General features: G+C 43.1%; 1 protein-coding gene across 2 annotated transcripts; it reads left to right on the forward strand.

Annotated features, from left to right (window-relative positions):
- The first annotated feature begins 355 nt into the window (after positions 1 to 355).
- Positions 356 to 6,189, forward strand: LOC142777468 (mitotic-spindle organizing protein 1-like). 2 transcript variants are annotated; one of them, XM_075881917.1, is made up of 4 exons: positions 356 to 449; positions 536 to 690; positions 5,937 to 5,993; positions 6,055 to 6,189. In XM_075881917.1, the coding sequence occupies exons 1-4, from the start codon at positions 395 to 397 to the stop codon at positions 6,172 to 6,174; spliced, it is 387 nt and encodes a 128-aa protein (XP_075738032.1). In that variant the 5' UTR covers positions 356 to 394; the 3' UTR covers positions 6,175 to 6,189. The 2 variants fall into 2 exon arrangements, with proteins under 2 accessions (XP_075738032.1, XP_075738033.1); XM_075881918.1 differs by lacking the exon at positions 5,937 to 5,993.
- The last annotated feature ends 16,632 nt before the right edge of the window (positions 6,190 to 22,821 follow it).

Genomic DNA, 22,821 nt, shown 5'->3' on the forward strand with positions numbered 1-22,821 from the left:
TTTTTTCTTTTTTTACATTGCGCCAAATTGATTTCACAGTCAAAACACAGTAATCATATTCCCCTAGTCTAGAAAATCTAAAGGTATTGACTTGCATTAACCACCGGCTTCTTGGCCAATCCCCCTTAGTGGGCGAGAGCCACAAAAGAAAGGAACAAGCAAGCAAGCAAGTCTGGTTTATCGCATTCTTCTGCAATTTTCTCACGTTTTTCAAAGGAACATTATTATTGTTCCTATCTAATTTATCTTTATTTTTTTGCGTTGTAAAAAATGATCCATTATGAGGTACAGTGTGGCCAATCCCCCATGTGGGTATGAGCCAAGATCTCCCAGGAGACAAGACAAGACAAGACAAGTCTCTGCCATTTTATGCCCTAGAAGAAACGAACAAAAGATGGCGGCTCCCGGCGGTGATGAACAGCGGGCAGCTGTCATAGAAACTTTCGAAGGTTTGTAAACATTTCTCACTTTCTGGCCAAGCATCTGCCTTCTTTGCAACCTAAGCAAACAACGCCTGCTGCATCTGACTGTGCAGTGTTACTGGAGATGTCTCAGCTGTTGAACACGGGCCTGGACGCTCAATCGCTCGGTCTCTGCGTCAAGCTGTGCGAAAGCGGCGTAAACCCCGTAGCCCTGGCCTGCCTCATCAAGGAGGTGCGCGCCCAAACGGCGTCCAACGTCCCCACTTCGGTAGGTTTCATTTCTTTGGGTATGTTCGTGCGTAAGGTGCTTTGAGGTTTCTAGCTTGTGTGACAACGATCCGGCTATCCCGATCGTTGAAGTAACCGGGCTCGTGCACTTGGTTCAAGCTCGATCGTTGGTTTTTTTTAGGTTTATCGCGCGGTGAAGCTTGATATAGTTTGGCACGAGCGTTCGACACAACTGTGCTTGACGTTCATGCAAGTTCTCTAATTTGACAGTGTGGTTGCGATGCATGTAAGCTTGTTATATACGTCTTCTTTGTTAATTTCTTTTTTCTATCAGGAGACCAAACCTACAACCTTGGGAAGTTTTACAGGTTCAAGGTGCTTTGCTTGCTCAGCGCCTCCTCTATTTTTAGATGCCCGTCAGGTGGGGTGCCGCTGGCCCCGCGAGTAAGGCCCCTAGATTAAACTCGTTTCCAAGGTAGCATCACTCATTGTTCTCGATGCAGTCTGCCTCACTCTGCAGCATACTCCTTCTTTTCTCTGCTATCCGCGTGTGTAATTGGTCCATTTCTTGCTCGAGATCGTGCAAATGGCTGGTGGTGCTATTTATTATTATGCAAACGGTTCAAAACGAGTACGCATGCGCATATGGCTGCAGCCGGATTCTCGCCGTGACCAAAGACGAAATCGTAGCCAGGACAAACTGAAAAGGAGGAGTGTTTCAGTGTACGCCAAGTCGGCCAAGATTGTTTTGCAGTGCTCGTTCAATGCAATATCCGAGTTTTTCAACAATTCTGGGTTGCCGTAAATCTACAGAAAATGGTTTCGCTCTCTTCAAGTTACCTTGTGCTATCCGAAATGATGCACGCCGTGAAGGGCAGCTATGAAACATTTCACGAGAACGATTTCGAGCAACTTTGGCCACATTCGTAGACATGGTTTTGTGAAGTGAGTGTATTTGTCGGTTTTTATTGAAATTCCAGGAGCACGTCTAATGCAGCGCGTCTACTGCATGAGTTGTTACAAATACTTGTGCTTACACACGTATACAGAGCAGCCACGCAGTCCTCAGCTACGCACCTATTGCTGGTAGCTCGAGTTTCAAGGGTAGAGTTGGGTAACTTCATCTAAATTGCTCATTTCAGTTTCTTGAGATTGTATTATTAAATTTGTGATTACTTTTTAGCATTATGTCAATACAAGTTACACTAATGAAGGAAATGTGCCGGGATCTGTGATAAATTTGTGGAATCGAGGGAGCTGTTGCGCCTTGACAGGTCCGACACATAGTCAAACGTCATCGCTTTAAACACCACCCCTAGCTTTCATTGCAGGCATCTAAGGACTTTGTCGAACTCTAAGCATCAGAGCCCAGAGAAATAAAACATTAGCAAGCACGTGTTCTTCTGCGCGTATTATCGCCGATTTATCGCGAACTTCTCGAAGATAGCTGAACCTCGTACGCAACTCACCCGAGATGATGTGTCCTTTACTTGGAGCGCAGAACAAGATACAGAGTTCACAGAGCTACGACAGAGAATGCAAACAGCCCCTGTTCTTGCCCATTTCGATGAGGACGCTGCTACAGAAATTCCTACAGATGCTAGCAACATTGGACTTGGCACTGTCCTTGTACAACGACACAGCGGCGTTGAGCATGTAATAGCTTACGCCAGTCGTACTCTTTCTCTAGCCGAGACCAGCTATTCTACATCAGAAAAAGAATGTCTCGCAGTCGTGTGGGCGACGACCGAATTTTGGCCTTACCTCTACGGTCGTTCCTTCAAAGTGGTGACTGACCACCACTCGCTCTGCTGGCTGGCCAGTCTCAGAGATCCATCCGGCCGTCTCGCTCGGTGGAGTTTGCGTTTGCAGGAGTTCAACATTACGATTGTGTACAGGTCAGGACGCAAGCACGAAGATGCCGACTCGCTTTCTCGAGCTCCCTTGGGACACGCTGTCAGAGACTCTGAGGATGAAGATGGCTTTCTCAGAGCAGTTAGCGATTCGGAATTCGTGTCCAAACATCGGAAGACGAAGAATCACGCTCAGCTATTGATTCCCTGGAAGGCCTGAACTCTCAGGTCCCTCAACACATTGCTCACGAGTTGTCTTCTTTCGGTCTAAGAAGAGGCATTCTTTACAAGAAAAAGGCCCGTGGTAGCAACAAAGCCTTCCCACTCGTTGTTCCTACCGACATGCGTGATGAGATCCTCCTTGCGTGCCACGACGAGCCCACGTCAGGACATTTGGGCTATTCGCGAACTCTCGCCAGAATACGCCAACAGTATTAATGGCCGCGACTATCAACTAATGTACATCACTGTGAAAGGCTGCTGTGAGTGTCAGCACCGCAAGACTCCGCCTTTGAAACCCGCAAGCCTGTTCCAGCCAATTGCACCACCACGGACACCATTTGACCCCGTGGGAATGGACCTTCTCGGACTTTTCCCTTTGTCGTCCTCTGGGAACAAATGGATCATAGTTGCAACTGATTACCTTACTCGTTATGCTGAAACAAAAACGTTACCCCGTGGCACGGCCTCCGAGGTCGCGCAGTTCTTCGTGCACCAAATCGTCCTACGGCATGGTGCCCCGTCATGCGTGATTACGGACACATGGACGTCGTTTACAGCACGAATGATAGGAGGACATTTTCAAATTGAGCTGCACAAGTCAGCGAAAAACGACGGCTTATCACCCTCAATCCAATGGACTGACAGAGAGGCTTAACAAGACCATAGCAGGAGCCGGCGTGGACGCACATGCTGAGACGCCATGTTTCTTCGAGAAAGTGCTCGCCCTCTGGTGGTCAAACTCGTGAACTACTGAAATGAGATAGGGATAAGGGCGGCAAGAAGAGAAGCCTTCAGTCGCAAGTGCGACTGAAGGCCTCTCTGAAAGGGGCTGAAAATAAGCTGCGTCTCAAACAGGCTGAGTCACACTCGGCCGCGTATCGGTCTTTTGCCTCTCTTATTTGAGCCCAGAACAGTGCGAACACCTTAGTGTATTCGCAGCGATAGATTCCTCTCGAGGTCCCCGTCTCGGCAACGTTGGTACCGCCTTCGCATCGCGTTGACCCGCTTCCTATCCTCCGCCAGTTGCAGCGTTCCCCATGATTTCCCAGTCCTCGACTTGACTGGGTGCAGGTGTTTTCGTTGATGGCCGCAAAAGACTTTATAGAACGCTTCCGTGACGTAATCGAGTGCCACCGGAGGTGCGATGTCGGCCCCTACAGCCTGGTCAAACCAAACGTCCCTTGCGAGCACCCTGAGGAGTTCGGCCTGGGCGAAACACGTCAACTGCTTTCTGGGCTGGACTTAGTCTGCTCCGATTTGGACTTCTATGTACCAGTGCTCCGAATGAGTGACATCTTCACGTACCACCCTCTGGAACCCGAACTGCATGGCAGTCGACGTGGCTAGCGTTCCATCAATCCAACTGGCCGCGTATGGGGTCTGGTACGTGGTACGTGAGTTGAAGTCGTCCAATACGATAAGTTCGTTTGCCGCAGTGAACACTAGCAGGCGCGCTCCCCTCTCGTCCCCGGCGTTCAGTCCCCACGCTAGGTGTTTGGCATTGAAGTCGCCTGCCACCACTACGTTGGGAGACCTTGCCTTCAATAGTACATCCTCGATCCACTGTAGGGTTGGTTCCACGGACCTGAGGGGCGGGGCGTATGCTGACACCAAGACGAAATTAGTCTCGCCCCTGACAGTACACTGCAACCACTAGTTTCACCACAAAAATGGGGCAAACATCAAATGGCGGCTGCTTGTAAACCACTGTGGCGCCCGGGTCCTCCTTCGCCGCGACCACCCCAAAACCGGCCGAAAGCTGCGGAATCTTCTTCGATGGTCCGTACGGGTCCGACACGGGTGGCCAGACACAGTGACCCCGCTACCATACGCTCGCACAGGGTGCCAGTCCCCAGGCGTGCGTGGTCAAGCTTTACCTGTACGAACAAGGTGCGGAGCCTCCCCCTTTGAATCCCCCCTCCTGGATTCGTGGCGCCGCCATTTTGCCCCGCCATAATTAGTTCGAGCTCTTAGCCTCGCCATCTTTTCCTTTAGTAGCGGGCACTGCGAGTGACCCGCAGAGTGGCCGGTGGCTGGCATTCCCGCCCGTTGACAAGTGGCGCACTTGACAGGCAGCATATACGTGACAGTCATAACAGCAGTTTAGTGGCAACAAAAGAAAGGTAAAGCTTTATGTGCACGTAGAGCCCACACTAAACGTTGCGCAGGCATGGCTATGACACAAAAGCTGGGTAGTACACATGTGTCTAAACTTCGTACTTCTGGCCTGCTTTTGGCTCCGTGTGTGTTTGTGTGGCTTGAAGCTGTTTTATCACGAAACAAATATTAGCAAATGTTCAGCGGTTGCGCTTCACCATCTTATTCTTTTAAACTTATCTTTCCAAATCGGGTCACGAAGTTCAAAAAGATGAATCTTTCTTTCGAAACCAAACCGAAGCACAGCAATAAACGAAGCCTCAAGTAGGATTTGCCACCCACAAGTACAAAGACTAGGCAAATGTGTGTACTGTCCTGGCTACCCATCATTCCCATGGTTGCTGAACGATCGCAGCGACAGAGTGCCCTCCAGTTAATTTTGAGAAACTCTATGTTCCAAGGCAACGCCTCCTCTAAACATTGTCCAAGGTTACTCGCGCCGGTGCATGCAGCACCCCAAGCGGCATCGGCGCGCGTTGGGGACTGGATTCGGCGGCCGCTTTTTACCCCCCCCCCCCCCCCATTCTAGCTACCCTAGCAGCACTCTCGAACCCCCGAGCTGCTGGGGTCGAGAGTGTGTTCTCAGTGTTGCCATCGTGCTCTGGGCTGTGCATCTTAAACCTCAACGCTTGGTACGTTTGGATGTGGCATGCGAATTCGGCGCGTCTTTGCCATTAACAGCAGTTGCAATGGCAAGAAATGGTGCGTACTCTAACAAATCGTCCGGCCATCGTTGTGTCGTACATGGGTGCACCAACAATCAGCGGAAAAGAAATATTTTAGGTGCGATTGCGTGCCCGCAACACAGCACTCCACGCGACGACTGCAGGTGTGACATGTTCTTACTGTATCGCTTTCCGTCGTCACCTGAATTGCGGAGGCAGTGGGTGGTGTCGGTAAATTGGAAAAAGCGAAAAAAAAACGATGAAAACAACGTCCCCATGCTGCCTCTGGGATACGAAAGAAAGGTACGCAAATCGCTTATCATTTACCTAATAACCTACGAGAACATTGCGTATTTGTTCTTCAAAGTCTCAATTATCATTTTCTTCAGGTTGTTATGGAGCGGCGGCGCTTGGTTAGGCAAGATTATGTTCCCGAATCAAAGAAGGTACGGGTGCACTTGGCGTGCGGCTCGTGATTTCGACGACAAGCTAGGTTTCTTTTTGCAGAAGTCGGCGAATGATGACGCCCTTTCGGACTCGGCTGGGACAAGTGCGCAAGCAAGTAAAGGCACAGTAAGTGTTTCCGATCCAGTCATGGTCAGCCCAAACTCCGAAGAATGCACTTAGAGGGAGGCTGGCAAGCACTCGCGCGCGTGGATGTAAAAGCGGCAGGGCTGAACCAATGCGTTTTCTTTGCGCTGTGGGGCACTTAATGTTCACTTTTGGGAAGTCTGCAACATTGCTGAAACCCAGATGAAAAATTGCGAGCCACTTCTCACAACAATAATCAGTCCAATCGGGAAGTCGCGCATAACTTTATGAACCTTGTTCTAGTAATTTCTTCAGCACCCCGAAGGCTGTCTAGCTTCAGCGTTGGCGCAACGCGCCTTTCAGTATGCACTTATGCATTCGAAAGTGCTCTTTGAACGACTTCATGCTTCCAATGATAGAAACTACGAGATAGTGTAGTGCGCAACATTATTCTAAGCTTTGTGACCAACTGGGCCGCTAAACAGAATGACCAGAGTGCACCAGTTTTCTGTATCACTCTGCCATCAAATGACAAAATCTTCTCTGCAGCCTCAAATTTCTTACCCCTGAAGGTATCGAAAGTTGTGCAGTCCCCCAAGAATGATGCCATCTTGTTAAAACCACATTGCCTAATTTCATTTTTGGCTAAAGGACTCTCCAAATATTCCTGTCTTGTACTGTGAATATTTTCTAACATCACAGACAGACTAACAGGGAACATGAACACAAGCAGTGTAAAGGTAGCATAAGCAGTATTAATTGATGCATACATTGCACCAGAAGAATCATAATGAATGTCTGCTAAAAGATATCAGGTTGCCCAACAGTAATGAGGGCCCCTCAAGCCTCTTTTTGATAGTGTTCATGCTTGAACTTACCTTTTTACAATGCCTACTGGTGTACTTCTATGTCTTCATATAGTGTTAACAATCAATATTGTTAAATACATGTGGCATACCACTTTTTAGTGATGTTGCACAGTGTGAGAGGTTTCATCTGCTGAGATTTCCTTGATGCACTACTCCCAAGTTCTCACTGTGATTAGAGATATAGCATAGGCTACTTAACATTTACTGTTTTGGCGCACTGGGTTTTGGCTGCGGATACTAACTTATTTGAATGCTCCTTAGCTGTGCAGCCTCTCTCCGACACTGAGAATGATGTGAACATATCTAATACATGTGAGCATTCTGTGGTGTTGGTAAAGCAACCACTTAAGAAACCAAATCTTTATACAATACGACCACAATTCAGACAAAATGTAGCCATACTGATCATTGAACTACTTACTGCTCTTGAAGTACTGAGGCCTGCCTCTGTTATACATGTGAACTCTAGTCTTTAAAAAAATTGAGAGAACATAAAGAAGTTTATGCTTGACAAACAGTATTATTAATTTTTTGGTATAAATGTGTACATTAGGCTGTCTGTAAACAGAGCTCTTTCTAGAATGATGGTTTCATACCTGGATTCTCTCAGCAAACAGAACTGTTCAGCTGAACACAATTTCTGGTCCCATCAGGTTATGTTTAATAAGATTCGACTATATTAATGAGCACAGATGCTTACACAACATGTCTACAGGAACCATGCGAGGTAATGTGAAACACACTGAAGAACAAGTCGTAAATACAGCCATGCAAGATAATATGTACTGTTCTCACAATGAGATGCAGAAATGACATGAATAAGTAGTATGGTTATTTAAATATTTCTGTGAGGAAGGAGAGTCAGCATTGGGAAGGGAAAAATGCAGGCTAAAAAAACAGTAGTCACCAGTGACGTCAGCACTAAAATTGGACAAAAACAATTGAACGAACTGGCTGCAGGTGATTACCACACTCATTTTAAATGGCAGTGAAGAGCATTAGGTGGAACATTCAAAAGGAGTGGCTGATGCATTATGAAGACAGCACGCATGCAGAAAACATGAAATAGTCAATGAAAAGTGCTCATGGCAGAACATATTAGATTATATATTATGCACTGACCAGAGCATAGTGCAAAATGTAGAAAGTATTGGGTGAAATTATGTAGTGGACACAGCATGGTAAGGTGCCAAATAAGACTAAAGCTCAAAATAAGGCAAGATTTCGCTTATACAAAACAAGCCGATTTTACACACAAAGCAGAGAATTTCAAACACCAGCTTCGTGGCAAGTTCACTCAAAGTCGGCACAAGAGACAGTGCACGAGATTGAAATCAGTATAAGTATTTGACGAACCACGTAGAAAGACGTCACGCATATTCTCACAAGAGATTAGGCAACTTATCGCACACTGCCAAGGTATGGGGATATCCATTATAAACTTTGAAAAAGCATTTAATCAGGTAATAGAAGCTTCAAGTTGCCGGGGTGGATTGGCATTGTTAGACATAACAAGCTGTTAAATGGACTTAACAGGCTACTGACGATGATGATACTCTCAAATATTCAAAGTATCTGTGCTATTGACGTGTTCTTTACTAGCCATCTTACCGAGTCTGAAACCCTATTCTTCTGCTGTGCAGCCCATGACCATGACCGAGACTGAGAAAGAAGCAACCTTCAAGGACACAAAAGTAAGTATGCAAATACTACGGCATTCTGGGGCCTTGTGACAGCCGTTACTTGGCATTCACCTTACCATAATGATGCCCCCTTACAACTTGATGCATTGTGTAAATTACAAAATATATAGATATTGGTTTTCCCTACAGTGTAAATTTTTTGGTATACTGGAAATGTTGGCACCAAAATGTCACGTTGCATGCAGGCGATATAGGTGGATATTTGTTTCAACTTTTAAATTTGAGCTTTTAATTATGTACGAATTTCATGTCAGTCTTTGTAGTGCACGGGCTCAAATAGCGTTCCTTTTTCTGCCACAAGTTCAAAGAAAAATTCACGATCTTTCAACATGTTGTTAAGCTTCTCATCATTTTGAGTTGTAGGGAAGTACCCTGTACATATATATAAAGTAATCGCCCCGCCACGGTGGTCTAGTGGCTATGGTACCCGGCTGCTGTCCCGCAGGTCGCGGGATCGAAATCCCGGCAGCGGCGGCTGCATTTCCGATGGAGGCGGAAATGTGTTAGGCCCGTGTGCTCAGATTTGGATGCACGTTAAAGAACCCCAGGTGGTCAAAATTTCCAGAGCCTCCACTCCGGCGTCCCTCATAATAATATGGTGGTTTTGGGACGTTAAACATCACATACCACCTATGTAAGGCAATCGTGTGCATATTGATGTTGGAGCTAATGCGGCTGATAATAATAAACCATGGCTAAAGCCATTTTAATGAGTGAACAGGTTTAAGGCTTAGTTGTTAAGTCTGGTGCAGTTTTGCACCTCTGCCATGTATTTCTGCCATTGTACCTACATCTGTTAACATGACTCCTCAACTGAGTCATGTTACTGCAGGTAACATGACTCAGGTAAGTGGTTGCTTGGGCGTGCTGGTATGACATACAAGTTGTAAGGAAACAGCACCAAAAACCAGACAATCAGTTGCACTCTCAGAAAATAAAATTGCGTTTATATCAGGTTATTTGTTATGATGTTGATATTTATTTTTTATCTTTGACGATCACTTTTTTTTCGTTCCACTGCATACGTTTACATGCGCGGGTGGAAGAACAAACTTTTGTTGTAACTCAATGCTCTGTATGTGTCCTTCTTTGTCTGATTTCTCCTTTTTAGCGCGGTATCCCTTCAACACCTGTATAGGTCTTTTCCTGAAGAACTTCCAAGTGCTGGCATGGCTTTGTGCTAAAATGCAATGCAGGCTAAAAAAACAGTAGTCACCAGTGACTTCAGCTCTAAAATGGGACAAAAAGAATTGATCGAACTGGCTGCAGGTGATTACCACACTCATTTCGAATGGCAGTGAAGAACATTAGGTGGAACTCTCAAAAGGAGTGGCTGATGCATTATGAAGACAGCACGCATGCAGAAAACAAGAAATAGTCACTGAAAAGTGCTCATGGCAGAACAGAATAGATTATATATTATGCACTGACCAGAGCATAGCGCAAAATGTAGAAAATATTGGGTGAAATTATGTAGCGGACACAGCATCGTAAGGTGCAAAATAAAAATAAAGCTAAAAATAAGGCAACATTTCGCCTATACAAAACAAGCCGATTTTACGCACAAAGCACAGAACTTCAAACACCAGCTTCGTGGCAAGTTCACTCAAAGTAGGCACAAAAGAGAGTGCACGGGATTGAAATCAGTATAAGTATTTGATGGACCACGTAGAAAGACATCACGCATATTCTCACAAGAGATTAGGCAACTTATCGCACACTGCCAAGGTATAGGGATATCCATTATAAACTTTAAAAAAGCATTTCATCAGGTAATAGAAGCTTCAAGTTGCCAGGGCGGATTGGAATTGTTAGACATAACAAGCTGTTAAATGGACTTAACAGGCTACTGACGATGATGATACTCTCAAATCTACAAAGTATCTGTGCTATTGACGTGTTCTTTACTAGCCATCTCACCGAGTCTGAAACCCTATTCTTCTGCTGTGCAGCCCATGACCATGACCGAGACTGAGGAGGAAGCAACACTAAAGGATACCACAGTAAGTATGCAAATACTACGGCATTCTGGGGCCTTGTGACAGCCATTACTTGACATTCACCTCACCGTAATGATGCCCCTTTACAACTTCATGCATTGTGTAAGTTACAAAATTTATAGCTATTGGTTTTCCCTACAGTGTAAATTCTCTGGTTTACTGGAAATGTTGGCACCAACATGTCACGTTGCATGCAGGTGATATAGGTGGACATTTGTTTCAACTTTTTAAATTTGAGCTTTTAATTATGTACGAATTTCATGTCAGTCTTTGTAGTGCACGGGCTGAAATAGCTGCCCTTTTTCTGCCACAAGTGCAAAGAAAAATTCATGATCTTTCAACATGTTGTTAAGCGTCACATCATTTTGAGTTGTAGGGAAGTACCCTGTACCTATATATAAAGTAATCGCCCCGTTACGGTGGTCTAGTGGCTAAGGTACCCGGCTGCTGTCCCGCAGGTCGCGGGATCGAAATCCCGGCAGCGGCGGCTGCATTTCCGTAGAGGCGGAAATGTGTTAGGCCCGTGTGCTCAGATTTGGATGCACGTTAAAGAACCCCAGGTGGTCAAAATTTCCAGAGCCTCCACTCCGGCGTCCCTCATAATAATATGGTGGTTTTGGGACGTTAAACACCACATACCACCTATGTAAGGCAATCGTGTGCATATTGATGTTGGAGCTAATGCGGCTGATAATAATAAACCATGGCTAAAGCCATTTTAATGAGTGGACAGGTTTAAGGCTTAGTTGTTAAGTCTGGTGCAGTTTTGCACCTCTGCCATGTATTTCTGCCATTGTACCTACATCTGTTAACATGACTCCTCAACTGAGTCATGTTACTGCAGGTAACATGACTCAGGTAAGTGGTCGCTTGGGCGTGTTGGTATGACATACAAGTTGTAAGGAAACAGCACCAAGGACCAGACAATCAGTTGCACTCTCAGAAAATAAGATTGCGTTTTTATCAGGTTATTTGTTATGATGTTGATATTTATTTTTTATCTTTGACGATCACTTTTTTTTCGTTCCACTGCATACGTTTACATGCGCGGGTGGAAGAACAAACTTTTGTTGTAATTCAATGCTCTGTATGTGTCCTTCTTTGTCTGATTTCTCCTTTTTAGCGCTGTATCCCTTCAACACCTGTATAGAGTTTTTCCTGAAGAACTTCCAAGTGCTGGCATGGCCTTGTGCTAAAATGCATTGCAGGCTAAAAAAAACAGTAGTCACCAGTGACTTCAGCTCTAAAATGGGACAAAAAGAATTGATCGAACTGGCTGCAGGTGATTACCACACTCATTTCGAATGGCAGTGAAGAGCATTAGATGGAACTCTCAAAAGGAGTGGCTGATGCATTATGAAGACAGCACGCATGCAGAAAACAAGAAATAGTCACTGAAAAGTGCTCATGGCAGAACAGAATAGATTATATATTATGCACTGACCAGAGCATAGCGCAAAATGTAGAAAATATTGGGTGAAATTATGTAGCGGACACAGCATCGTAAGGTGCAAAATAAAAATAAAGCTAAAAATAAGGCAACATTTCGCCTATACAAAACAAGCCGATTTTACACACAAAGCACAGAACTTCAAACACCAGCTTTGTGGCAAGTTCACTCAAAGTCGGCACAAAAGACAATGCACGAGATTGAAATCAGTATAAGATTTGACGAACCACGTAGAAAGACATCACGCATATTCTCACAAGAGTTTAGGCAACATATCGCACACTGCCAAGGTATAGGGATATCCATTAAAAACTTTAAAAAAGCATTTCATCAGGTAATAAAAGCTTCAAGTTGCCGGGGCGGATTGGCATTGTTAGACATAACAAGCTTTCAATTGACCTAACAGGCTACTGACGATGATGATACTCTCAAATATTCAAAGTATCTGTGCTATTGACGTGTTCTTTACTAGCCATTTTACCGAGTCCGAAACCCTATTCTTCTGCTGTGCAGCCCATGACCATGACCGAGACTGTGAAGGAAGCAACACTCAAGGACACAAGAGTAAGTATGCAAATACTACGGCATTCTGGGGCCTTGTGACAGCCGTTACTTGGCATTCACCTCACCATAATGATGCCCCCTTACAACTTGATGCTTTGTGTAAATTACAAAATGTATAGATATTGGTTTTCCCTACAGTGTAAATTTTTCTGTATACTGGAAAAGTTGGCACCAACATGTCACGTTGCATGCAGGTGATATAGGTGGACATTTGTTTCAACTTTTCAAATTTGAGCTTTTAATTATGTACGAATTTCGTGTCAGTCTTTGTAGTGCACGGGCTCAAATAGCTGCCCTTTTTCTGCCACAAGTTCAAAGAAAAATTCATGATCTTTCAACATGTTGTTAAGCTTCTCATCATTTTGAGTTTTAGGGAAGTACCCTGTACATATATATAAAGTTATCGCCCCACCACTGTGGTCTAGTGGCTATGGTACCCGGCTGCTGTCCGGTAGGTCGCGGGATCGAAATCCCGGTAGCGGCGGCTGCATTTCCGATGGAGGCGGAAATGTGTTAGGCTCGTGTGCTCAGATTTGGATGCACGTTAAAAAACCCCAGGTGGTCAAAATTTCCGGAGCCTCCACTACGGCCTCCCTCATAATATAATGGTGGTTTTGGGACGTTAAACACCACATACCACCTATGTAAGGCAATCGTGTGCATATTGATGTTGGAGCTAATGCGGCTGATAATAATAAACCATGGCTAAAGCCATTTTAATGAGTGGACAAATTTAAGGCTTACTTCTTACGTCTGGTGCAGTTTTGCACCTCTGCCATGTATTTCTGCCGTTGTACCTACATCTGTTAACATGACTCCTCAACTGAGTCATGTTACTAAAGGTAACACTACTCAGGTAAGTGGTGGCTTGGGCGTGTTGGTGTGACATTCAAATTGTAAGGAAACAGCATGAAAAACGAGACAATCAGTTGCACTCTCAAAAAATGGGATTGCTTTTTTATCGGGTGATTTTTATGATGTTGATATTTATTTTTTATCTTTGACGATCACTTTTTTTTTCGTTCCGCTGCATACGTTTACTTGCACGGATGAAAGAACAAACTTTTGTTGTAATTCAATGCTCTGTATGTGTCCTTCTTTGTCTGATTTCTCCTTTTTAGCGCTGTTTCCTTTCAACACCTGTATAGGTCTTTTTCTGAAGAACTTCCAAGTGCTGGCATGGCTTTGAGCTATAATGAATGCAGGCTAAAAAAACAGTAGTCACCGGTGACTTCAGCACTAAAATGGGAAAACAACAATTGAATGAACTGGCTGCAGGTGAATACCATACTCATTTTGAATGGCAGTGAAGAGCTTTAGGTGGAACTTTCAAAAGGAGTGGCTGATGCTATATGAAGACAGCACGCATGCATAAAACAAGAAATAGTCACTGAAAAGTGCTCATGGCAGAACAGAATGGATTATAAATTATGCACTGACCCGAGCATAGTGCAAAATCTAGGAAGTATTGGGTGAAATTATGTAGTGGACACAGCTTGGTAAGGTGAAAAATAAGGCTAAAGCTAAAAATAAGGCAACATTTCGCTTATACAAAACAAGCTGATTTTATACACAAAGCACAGAACTTCAAACACCAGCTTCGTGGCAAGTTCACTCAAAGTCGGCACAAAAGACAGTGCGCGTGATTGAAATCAGTATAAGTATTTGACGAACCACGTAGAAAGACATCACGCATATTCTCACAAGAGATAAGGCAACTTATCGCACACTGCCAAGGTATAGGGATATTCATTATAAACTTTAAAAAAGCATTTAGTCAGGTAATAGAAGCTTCAAGTTGCCAGGGCGGATTGGCATTGTTAGACATACCAAGTTGTTAAATGGACTTAACAGGCTACTGATGATGATGATGATACTCTCAAATCCACAAAGTATCTGTGCTATTGACGTGTTCTTTACTAGCCATGTCACCCTGTCTGAAACCCTATTCTTCTGCCGTGCAGCCCATGACCATGGCCGAGACTGAGGAGGAAGAAACAGTCAAGGATACCACAGTAAGTATGCAAATAATACGGCATTCTGGGGCCTTGTGACAGCCGTTACTTGACATTCACCTCACCTTAATGATGCCCCTTTACAATTTGATGCATTGTGTAAATTACAAAATTTATAGATATTGGTTTTCCCTACAGTGTAAATTCTTTGGTATACTGGAAATGTTGGCACCAACATGTCACGTTGCATGCAGGTGATATAGGTGGACATTTGTTTCAACTTTTTAAATTTGAGCTTTTAATTATGTACGAATTTCAGGTCAGTCTTTGTAGTGCACGGGCTGAAATTGCTGCCCTTTTTCTGCCACAAGGTCAAAAAAAATTCATAATTTTTCAACATGTTGTTAAGCTTCTCATCATTTTGAGATGTAGGGAAGTACCCTGTACATATATATAAAGTAATCGCCCCGCCGAGGTGGCCTAGTGGCTAAGGTACCCGGCGGCTGTCCCGCAGGTCGCGGGATCGAAATCCCGGCAGCGGCGGCTGCATTTGCAATGGAGGCGGAAATGTTGTAGGCCCGTGTGCTCAGATTTGGGTGCACGTTAAAGAACCCCAGGTGGTTAAAATTTCCAGAGCCTCCGCTACGGCATCCCTCATAATAATATGATGGTTTTGGGACGTTAAACACCACATACCACCTATGTAAGGCAATCGTGTGCATATTGATGTTGGAGCTAATGCGGCTGATAATAATAACCCATGGCTAAAGCCATTTTAATGATTGGACAGGTTTAAGGCTTAGTTGTTAAGTCTGGTGCAGTTTTGCACCTCTGCCATGTGTTTCTGCCGTTGTACCTACATCTGTTAACATGACTCCTCAACTGAGTCATGTTACTGCAGGTAACATGACTCAGGTATGTGGTTGATTGGGCGTGTTGGTATGACATACAAGTTGTAAGGAAACAGCACCAAAAACGAGACAATCAGTTGCACTCTCAGAAAATAAGATTGCGTTTTTATCAGGTTATTTGTTATGATGTTGATATTTATTTTTTATCTTTGACAATCACTTTTGTTTTTCGTTCCATTGCATACGTTTACATGCGCGGGTGGAAGAACAAACTTTTGTTGTAATTCAATGCTCTGTATGTGTCCTTCTTTGTCTGATTTCTCCTTTTTGGCGCTGTATCCCTTCAACGCTTGTATAGGTCTTTTCCTGAAGAACTTCCAAGTGCTGGCATGGCTTTGTGCTAAAATGCAATGCAGGCTAAAAAAACAGTAGTCACCAGTGACTTCAGCTCTAAAATGGGACAAAAAGAATTGATCGAACTGGCTGCAGGTGAATACCACATTCATTTTGAATGTCAGTGAAGAGCTTTAGGTGGAACTTTCAAAAGGAGTGGCTGATGCATTATGAAGACAGCACGCTTGCATAAAACAAGAAATGGTCACTGAAAAGTGCTCATGGCAGAACCGAATAGATTATATATTATGCACTGACCAGAGCAAAGTGCAAAATGTAGGAAGTATTGGGTGAAATTATGTAGTGGACACAGCATGGTAAGGTGAAAAATAAGACAAAAGCTAAAAATAAGGCAACATTTCGCTTATACAAAACAAGCTGATTATACACACAAAGCACAGAACTTCAAACACCAGCTTCGTGGCAAGTTCACTCAAAGTCGGCAGAAAAGACAGTGCACGAGATTGAAATCAGTATAAGAATTTGACGAACCACGTAGAAAGACATCACGCATATTCTCACAAGAGTTTAGGCAAGATATCGCACAGTGCCAAGGTATAGAGATATCCATTATAAACTTTAAAAAGGCATTTCATCAGGTAATAGAAGCTTCAAGTTGCCAGGGCGGATTGGCATTGTTAGACATAACAAGCTGTAAAATGGACTTAACAGGCTACTGACGATGATGATACTCTCAAATCTACAAAGTATCTGTGCTATTGACATGTTCTTTACTAGCCATCTCACCCAGTCTGAAATCCTATTCTGCTGTGCAGCCCATGACCATGACCGAGACTGAAGAGGAAGCAACACTAAAGGATATCACAGTAAGTATGCCAATACTACAGCATTCTGGGGCCTTGTGACAGCCGTTACTTGACATTCACTTCACCCTAATGATGCCCCTTTACAACTTGATGCATTGTGTAAATTACAAAATTTATTGATATTGGTTTTCCCTACAGTGTAAATTCTTTATTATACTGGAAATGTTGGCACCAACATGTCACGTTGCATGCAGGTGATATAGGTGGACATTTGTTTCAACTTTTTAAATTTGAGCTTTTAATTATGTACGAATTTCATGTCAGCCTTTGTAGTGCACGGGCTCAAATAGCTGCCCCTTTTCTGCCACAAGTTCAAAGAAAAATTCATGATTTTTCAACATGTTGTTAAGCTTCTCATCATTTTGAGATGTAGGGAAGTACCCCGTACATATATATAAAGTAATCGCCCGGCCACGGTGGTCTAGTGGTTAAGGTACCCGGCTGCTGTCCCGCATGTCGCGGGATCGAAATCCCGGCAGCAGCGGCTGCATTTCCGATGGAGGCGGAAATGTTGTAGGCCCATGTGCTCAGGTTTGGGTGCACGTTAAAGAACCTCAGGTGGTCAGAATTTCCGGAGCCTCCACTACGGCGTTCCTCATAAAAATATGGTGGTTTTGGGACATTAAACACCACATACCACCTATGTAAGGCAATCATTTGCATATTGATGTTGGAGCTAATGCGGCTGATAATAATAAACCATGGCTAAAGCCATTTTAATGAGTGGACAGGTTTAAGGCTTACTTGTTACGTCAGGTGCAGTTTTGCAGCTCTGCCATGTATTTCTGCCGTTGTACCTACATCTGTTAACATGACTCCTCAACTGAGTCATGTTACTAAAGGTAACATGACTCAGGTAAGTGGTTGCTTGGGCGTGTTGGTATGACATTCAAATTGTAAGGAAACAGCACCAAAAACGAGACAATCAGTTGCACTCTCAGAAAATGAGATTGCGTTTTTATCAGGTGATTTTTTATGATGTTGATATTGATTTTTTATCTTTGACGATCACTTTTTTTTTTTCATTACACTGCATACGTTTACATGCGCGGATGGAAGAACAAACTTTTGTTGTAATTCAATCCTCTGTATGTGTCCTTTTTTGTGTGATTTCTCCTTTTTAGCGCTGTTTCCTTTGAACACCTACATAGGTCTTTTTCTGAAGAACTTCCAAGTGCTGGCATGGCTTTGTGCTATAATGCAATGCAGGCTAAAAAAACAGTAGTTACCAGTGACTTCAGCACTAAAATGGGACAAAAACAATTGAATGAACTTGCTGCGGGTGATTACCACACTCATTTTGAATGGCAGTGAAGAGCATTAGGTGGAACTTTCAAAAGGAGTGGCTAATGCATTATGAAGACAGCACGCATGCAGAAAACAAGAAATAGTCACTGAAAAGTGCTCATGTCAAACAAGAAATAGTCACTGAAAAGTGCTCATGTCAGAACAGAATAGATTATATATTATGCACTGACAATAGCAGAGTGCAAAATGTAGAAAGTAGTGGGTGAAATTATGTATTGGGCACAGCATGGTAAGGTGCAAAATAAGACTAAAGCTAAAAATAATCCAACATTTCGCTTATACAAAATAAGCCGATTTTACACACAAAGCACAGAACTTCAAACACCAGCTTCGTGGCAAGTTCACTCAAAGTCGGCACAAAAGACAGTGCACGAGATTGAAATCAGTATAAGTATTTGACGAACCACGTAGAAAGACATCACGCATATTGTCACAAGAGATTAGGCAACTTATCGCACACTGCCAAGGTATAGGGATATCCATTTTAAAATTTAAAAAAGCATTTCGTCAGGTAATAGAAGCTTCAAGTTGCCGGGGCGGATTGGAATTGTTAGACATAACAAGCTGTAAAATGTGCTTAACAGGCTACTGACGATGATGATGACGAGGAGGAAGCAACACTCAAGGTTACCGCAGTAAGTATGCAAATACTACGGAATTCTGGGGCCTTGTGACAGCCGTTACTTGGCATTCACCTCACCTTAATTTTGCCCCTTTACAACTTGATGCATTGTGTAAATTACAAAATTTATAGATATTGATTTTACCTACAGTGTAAATTCATTGGTATACTGGAAATGTTGGCACCAACATGTCACGTTGCATGCAGGTGATATTGGTGGACATTTGTTTCAACTTTTAAATTTGAGCTTTTAATTATGTACGAATTTCATGTCAGTCTTTGTAGTGCACAAGCTCAAATAGCTGCCCTTTTTCTGCTCCAAGTTCCAAGTAGAATTCATGAATTTCAACATGTTGTTAAGCTTGTCATCATTTTGGGATGTAGTGAAGTACCCTGTACATATATATAAAGTAATCGCCCCACCACTGTGGTCTAGTGGCTATGGTACCCGGCTGCTGTCCGGTAGGTCGCGGGATCGAAATCCCGGTAGCGGCGGCTGCATTTCCGATGGAGGCGGAAATGCTGTAGGCCCGTGTGCTCAGATTTGGGTGCACGTTAAAGAACCCCAGGTGGTCAAAATTTCCGGAGCCCTCCACTACGGCATCTCTCATAATCAAATGGTGGTTTTGGGACGTTAAACACCACATACCACCTATGTAAGGCAATCGTGTGCATATTGATGTTGGAGCTAATGCGGCTGATAATAATAAACCATGGCTAAAGCCATTTAAAGAGTGGACAGGTTTAAGACTTACTTGTTACGTCTGGTGCAGTTTTGCACCTCTGCCATGTATTTCTGCCGTTGTACCTACATCTGTTAACATGACTCCTCAACTGAGTCATGTTACTAAAGGTAACATGACTCAGGTAAGTGGTTGCTTGGGCGTGTTGGTATGACATTCAAATTGTAAGGAAACAGCACCAAAAACGAGACAATCAGTTGCACTCTCAGAAATTGAGATTGCGTTTTTATCAGGTGATATTTTATGATGTTGATATTTAGGTTATCTTTCACGATCACTTTTTTTTCGTTCCACTGCATACGTATACATGCGCGGTTTGAAGAACAAACTTTTGTTGTAATTCAATGCTCTGTATGTGTCCTTCTTTCTCTGATTTCTCCTTTTTAGCGCTGTTTCCTTCCAACACCTGTATAGGTCTTTTTCTGAAGAACTTCCAAGTGCTGGCATGGCTTTGTGCTAAAATGCAATGCAGGCTAAGAAAACAGTAGTCACCAGTGACTTCAGCACTAAAATGGGACGAAAACAATTGAATGAACTGGCTGCAGGTGAATACCACACTCATTTTGAATGGCAGTGAAGAGCATTAGGTGGAACTTTCAAAAGGAGTAGCTGATGCATTATGAAGACAGCAGGCATGCAGAAAACAAGAAATAGTCACTGAAAAGTGCTCATGGCAGAACAGAATAGATTATATATTATGCACTGACCAGAGCATAGTGCAAATTGTAGAAAGTATTGGGTGAAATTATGTAGTGGACACAGCATGGTAAGGTGAAAAATAAGACTAAAGCTAAAAATAAGGCAACATTTCGCTTATACAAAACAAGCTGATTTTACACACACAGCACAGAACTTCAAACACCAGCTTCGTGGCAAGTTCACTCAAAGTCGGCACAAAAGACAGTGCACGAGATTGAAATCAGTATAAGTATTTGATGAACCACGTAGAAAGACATCACGCATATTCTCACAAGAGATTAGGCAACATATCGCACACTGCCAAGGTATAGGGATATCCATTATAAACTTTAAAAAAGCATTTCATCAGGTAATAGAAGCTTCAAGTTGCCAGGGCGGATTGGCATTGTTAGACATAACAAGCTGTTAAATGGACTTAACAGGCTACTGACGATGATGATACTCTCAAATCTACAAAGTATCTGGGCTATTGACGTGTTCTTTACTAGCCATCTCACCCAGTCTGAAACCCTATTCTTCTGCTGCGCAGCTCATGACCATGACCGAGACTGAGGAGGAAGAAACACTGAAGTATATCACAGTAAGTATGCAAATACTACGGCATTATGGGGCCTTGTGACAGCCGTTACTTGGCATTCATCTCACCTTAATGATGCCCCTTTACAACTTGTTGCATTTTGTAAATTACAAAATTTATAGATGTTGGTTTTCCCTACAGTGTAAATTCTTTGATATACTGGAATTGTTGGCACCAACATGTCACTTCGCATGCAGGTGACATAGGTGGACATTTGTTTCAACTTTTTAAATTTGAGCATTTAATTATGTACGAATTTCATGTCAGTCTTCGTAGTGCACGGGCTCAAATCCCTGCCCTTTTTCTGCCCTAAGTTTCAAGTAGAATTCATGAATTTCAACATGTTGAAATTCATCATTTTGGGATGTAGTGAAGTACCCTGTACATATATTTAAGGCCATCGTGTGCATATTGATGTTGGAGCTAATGCTGCTGATAATAATAAACCATGGCTAAAGCCATTTTAATGAGTGGACAGGTTTAAGACTTACTTGTTATGTCTGGTGCAGTTTTGCACCTCTGCCATGTACTTCTGCCGTTGTACCTACATCTGTTAACGTGACTCCTCAACTGAGTCATGTTACTACAGGTAACATGACTCAGGTAAGTGGTTGCTTGGGCGTGTTGGTATGACATACAAGTTGTAAGGAAACAGCACGAAAAACCAGACAATCTGTTGCACTCTCAGAAAATGAGATTGCGTTTTTATTAGGTGATTTTTTATGATGTTGATATTTATTTTTATCTATGACGATCACTTTTTTTTCGTTCCACTGCATACGTATACATGCGCGATTTGAAGAATAATCTTTTGTTGTAAGTCAATGCTCTGTATGTGTCCTTCCTTGTCTGATTTCTATTTTTTTGCGCTGTTTCCTTCCAACACCTCTATAGGGTCTTTCTCTGAAGAACTTCCAAGTGCTGGCATGGCTTTGTGCTAAAATGCTTGACTGCGACTCTGAGTGCCTTGATTCTGTCTCGTACCCTGTTTTTTATTTCTTATACTGCATTGTTATAGTGCATGAGGTCACATGAATTTTCGTACCACATGCCAAGTTTTTCCAGTGTCTGATGAGGTACTTGAAGCTGTCATTTTAAAGGCAACAAATAGCAGGTGGGGTTTAAATGTGCACTGCTTCTCTTCCAATAAAAAAAAAAGAACATATAAGGGGCTCTTGAAACTTTGCACTGAAAAGTGCTAGTTTTTTTGAGAACAAAACTTGTTTGCTGACATTTCTTGAGTGTTTAATACAATCTGGGATGAACATAATAGTGGTAGATTACGCATATGAAATACGATGCACCACAGGTAATATTTGATATCCAAACGAACTTAAAAAAAATGAAACAGGATGCATTGATGAATATCTGTTCCAGTAAGCACCTATTAAATCTCTGTTTAGTTATTATCACTCCCACAACTCAAATTATAATTTCACAATACTCCTGCAGCTGTCAGAGGGCACCCTTGAGGTTCCAGGTATAGCTTCAGCCACTTGACTCCCCGATCCACAAATCGATGAGGCGGTGATGCGCACTGCTTCTTTTCCAATAAAAAAAGAACATATTAGGGGCTCTTGAAACTTTGCAATGAAAAGTGCTGCTTTTTTTGTGAACAAAGCTTGTTTGCTGACATTTCTTGAGTATTTACTACACTCTTGGGTGAGCATAATAGTGGTAGATTACGCATATGAAATACGATGCAGCAAAGGTAATATTTGATAGCCAAACGAACTTCAAAAGAAAAATGAAAGAGGATGCATTGATGAATATCTGTTCCAGTAAGCACTTATGGAATCTCTGTTTAGTTATTATCACTCCCACTACTCTTAAAATATAATTTCACATTACTCCTGCAGCTGTCAGAGGGCACCCTTGAGGTTCCAGGTATAGCTTTGGCCACGGGATTCCCCGGTCCACGAATCGATGAGGCGGTGATGCGCACTGCTTCTCTTCAAATAAAAAAAAGAACATATTAGGGGCTCTTGAAACTTTGCACTGAAAAGTGCTGCTTTTTTGTGAACAAAGCTTATTTTCTGACATTGGTTGAGTGTTTACTACACTCTGGGATGAGTATAATAGTGGTAGATTACGCATATTAAATACGATGCAGCACAGGTAATATTTGATATCCAAACGAACTTCAAAAAAAATGAAAGAGGACGCATTGATGAATATCTGT

The sequence above is a fragment of the Rhipicephalus microplus genome, chromosome X (assembly GCF_043290135.1).
Source record: "Rhipicephalus microplus isolate Deutch F79 chromosome X, USDA_Rmic, whole genome shotgun sequence".
In the NCBI taxonomy this organism is placed as follows: Eukaryota; Metazoa; Arthropoda; class Arachnida; order Ixodida; family Ixodidae; genus Rhipicephalus; species Rhipicephalus microplus.

Bases quoted from the DNA above. Each gene is read 5' to 3' on its own strand.
- LOC142777468 (XM_075881917.1), top strand. From the start codon at position 395: ATGGCGGCTCCCGGCGGTGATGAACAGCGGGCAGCTGTCATAGAAACT. The intron at 450-535 runs GTTTGTAAACAT...CTGACTGTGCAG, and splicing joins TGTCATAGAAACTTTCGAAG to TGTTACTGGAGATGTCTCAG. The intron at 691-5,936 runs GTAGGTTTCATT...CATTTTCTTCAG, and splicing joins CGTCCAACGTCCCCACTTCG to GTTGTTATGGAGCGGCGGCG.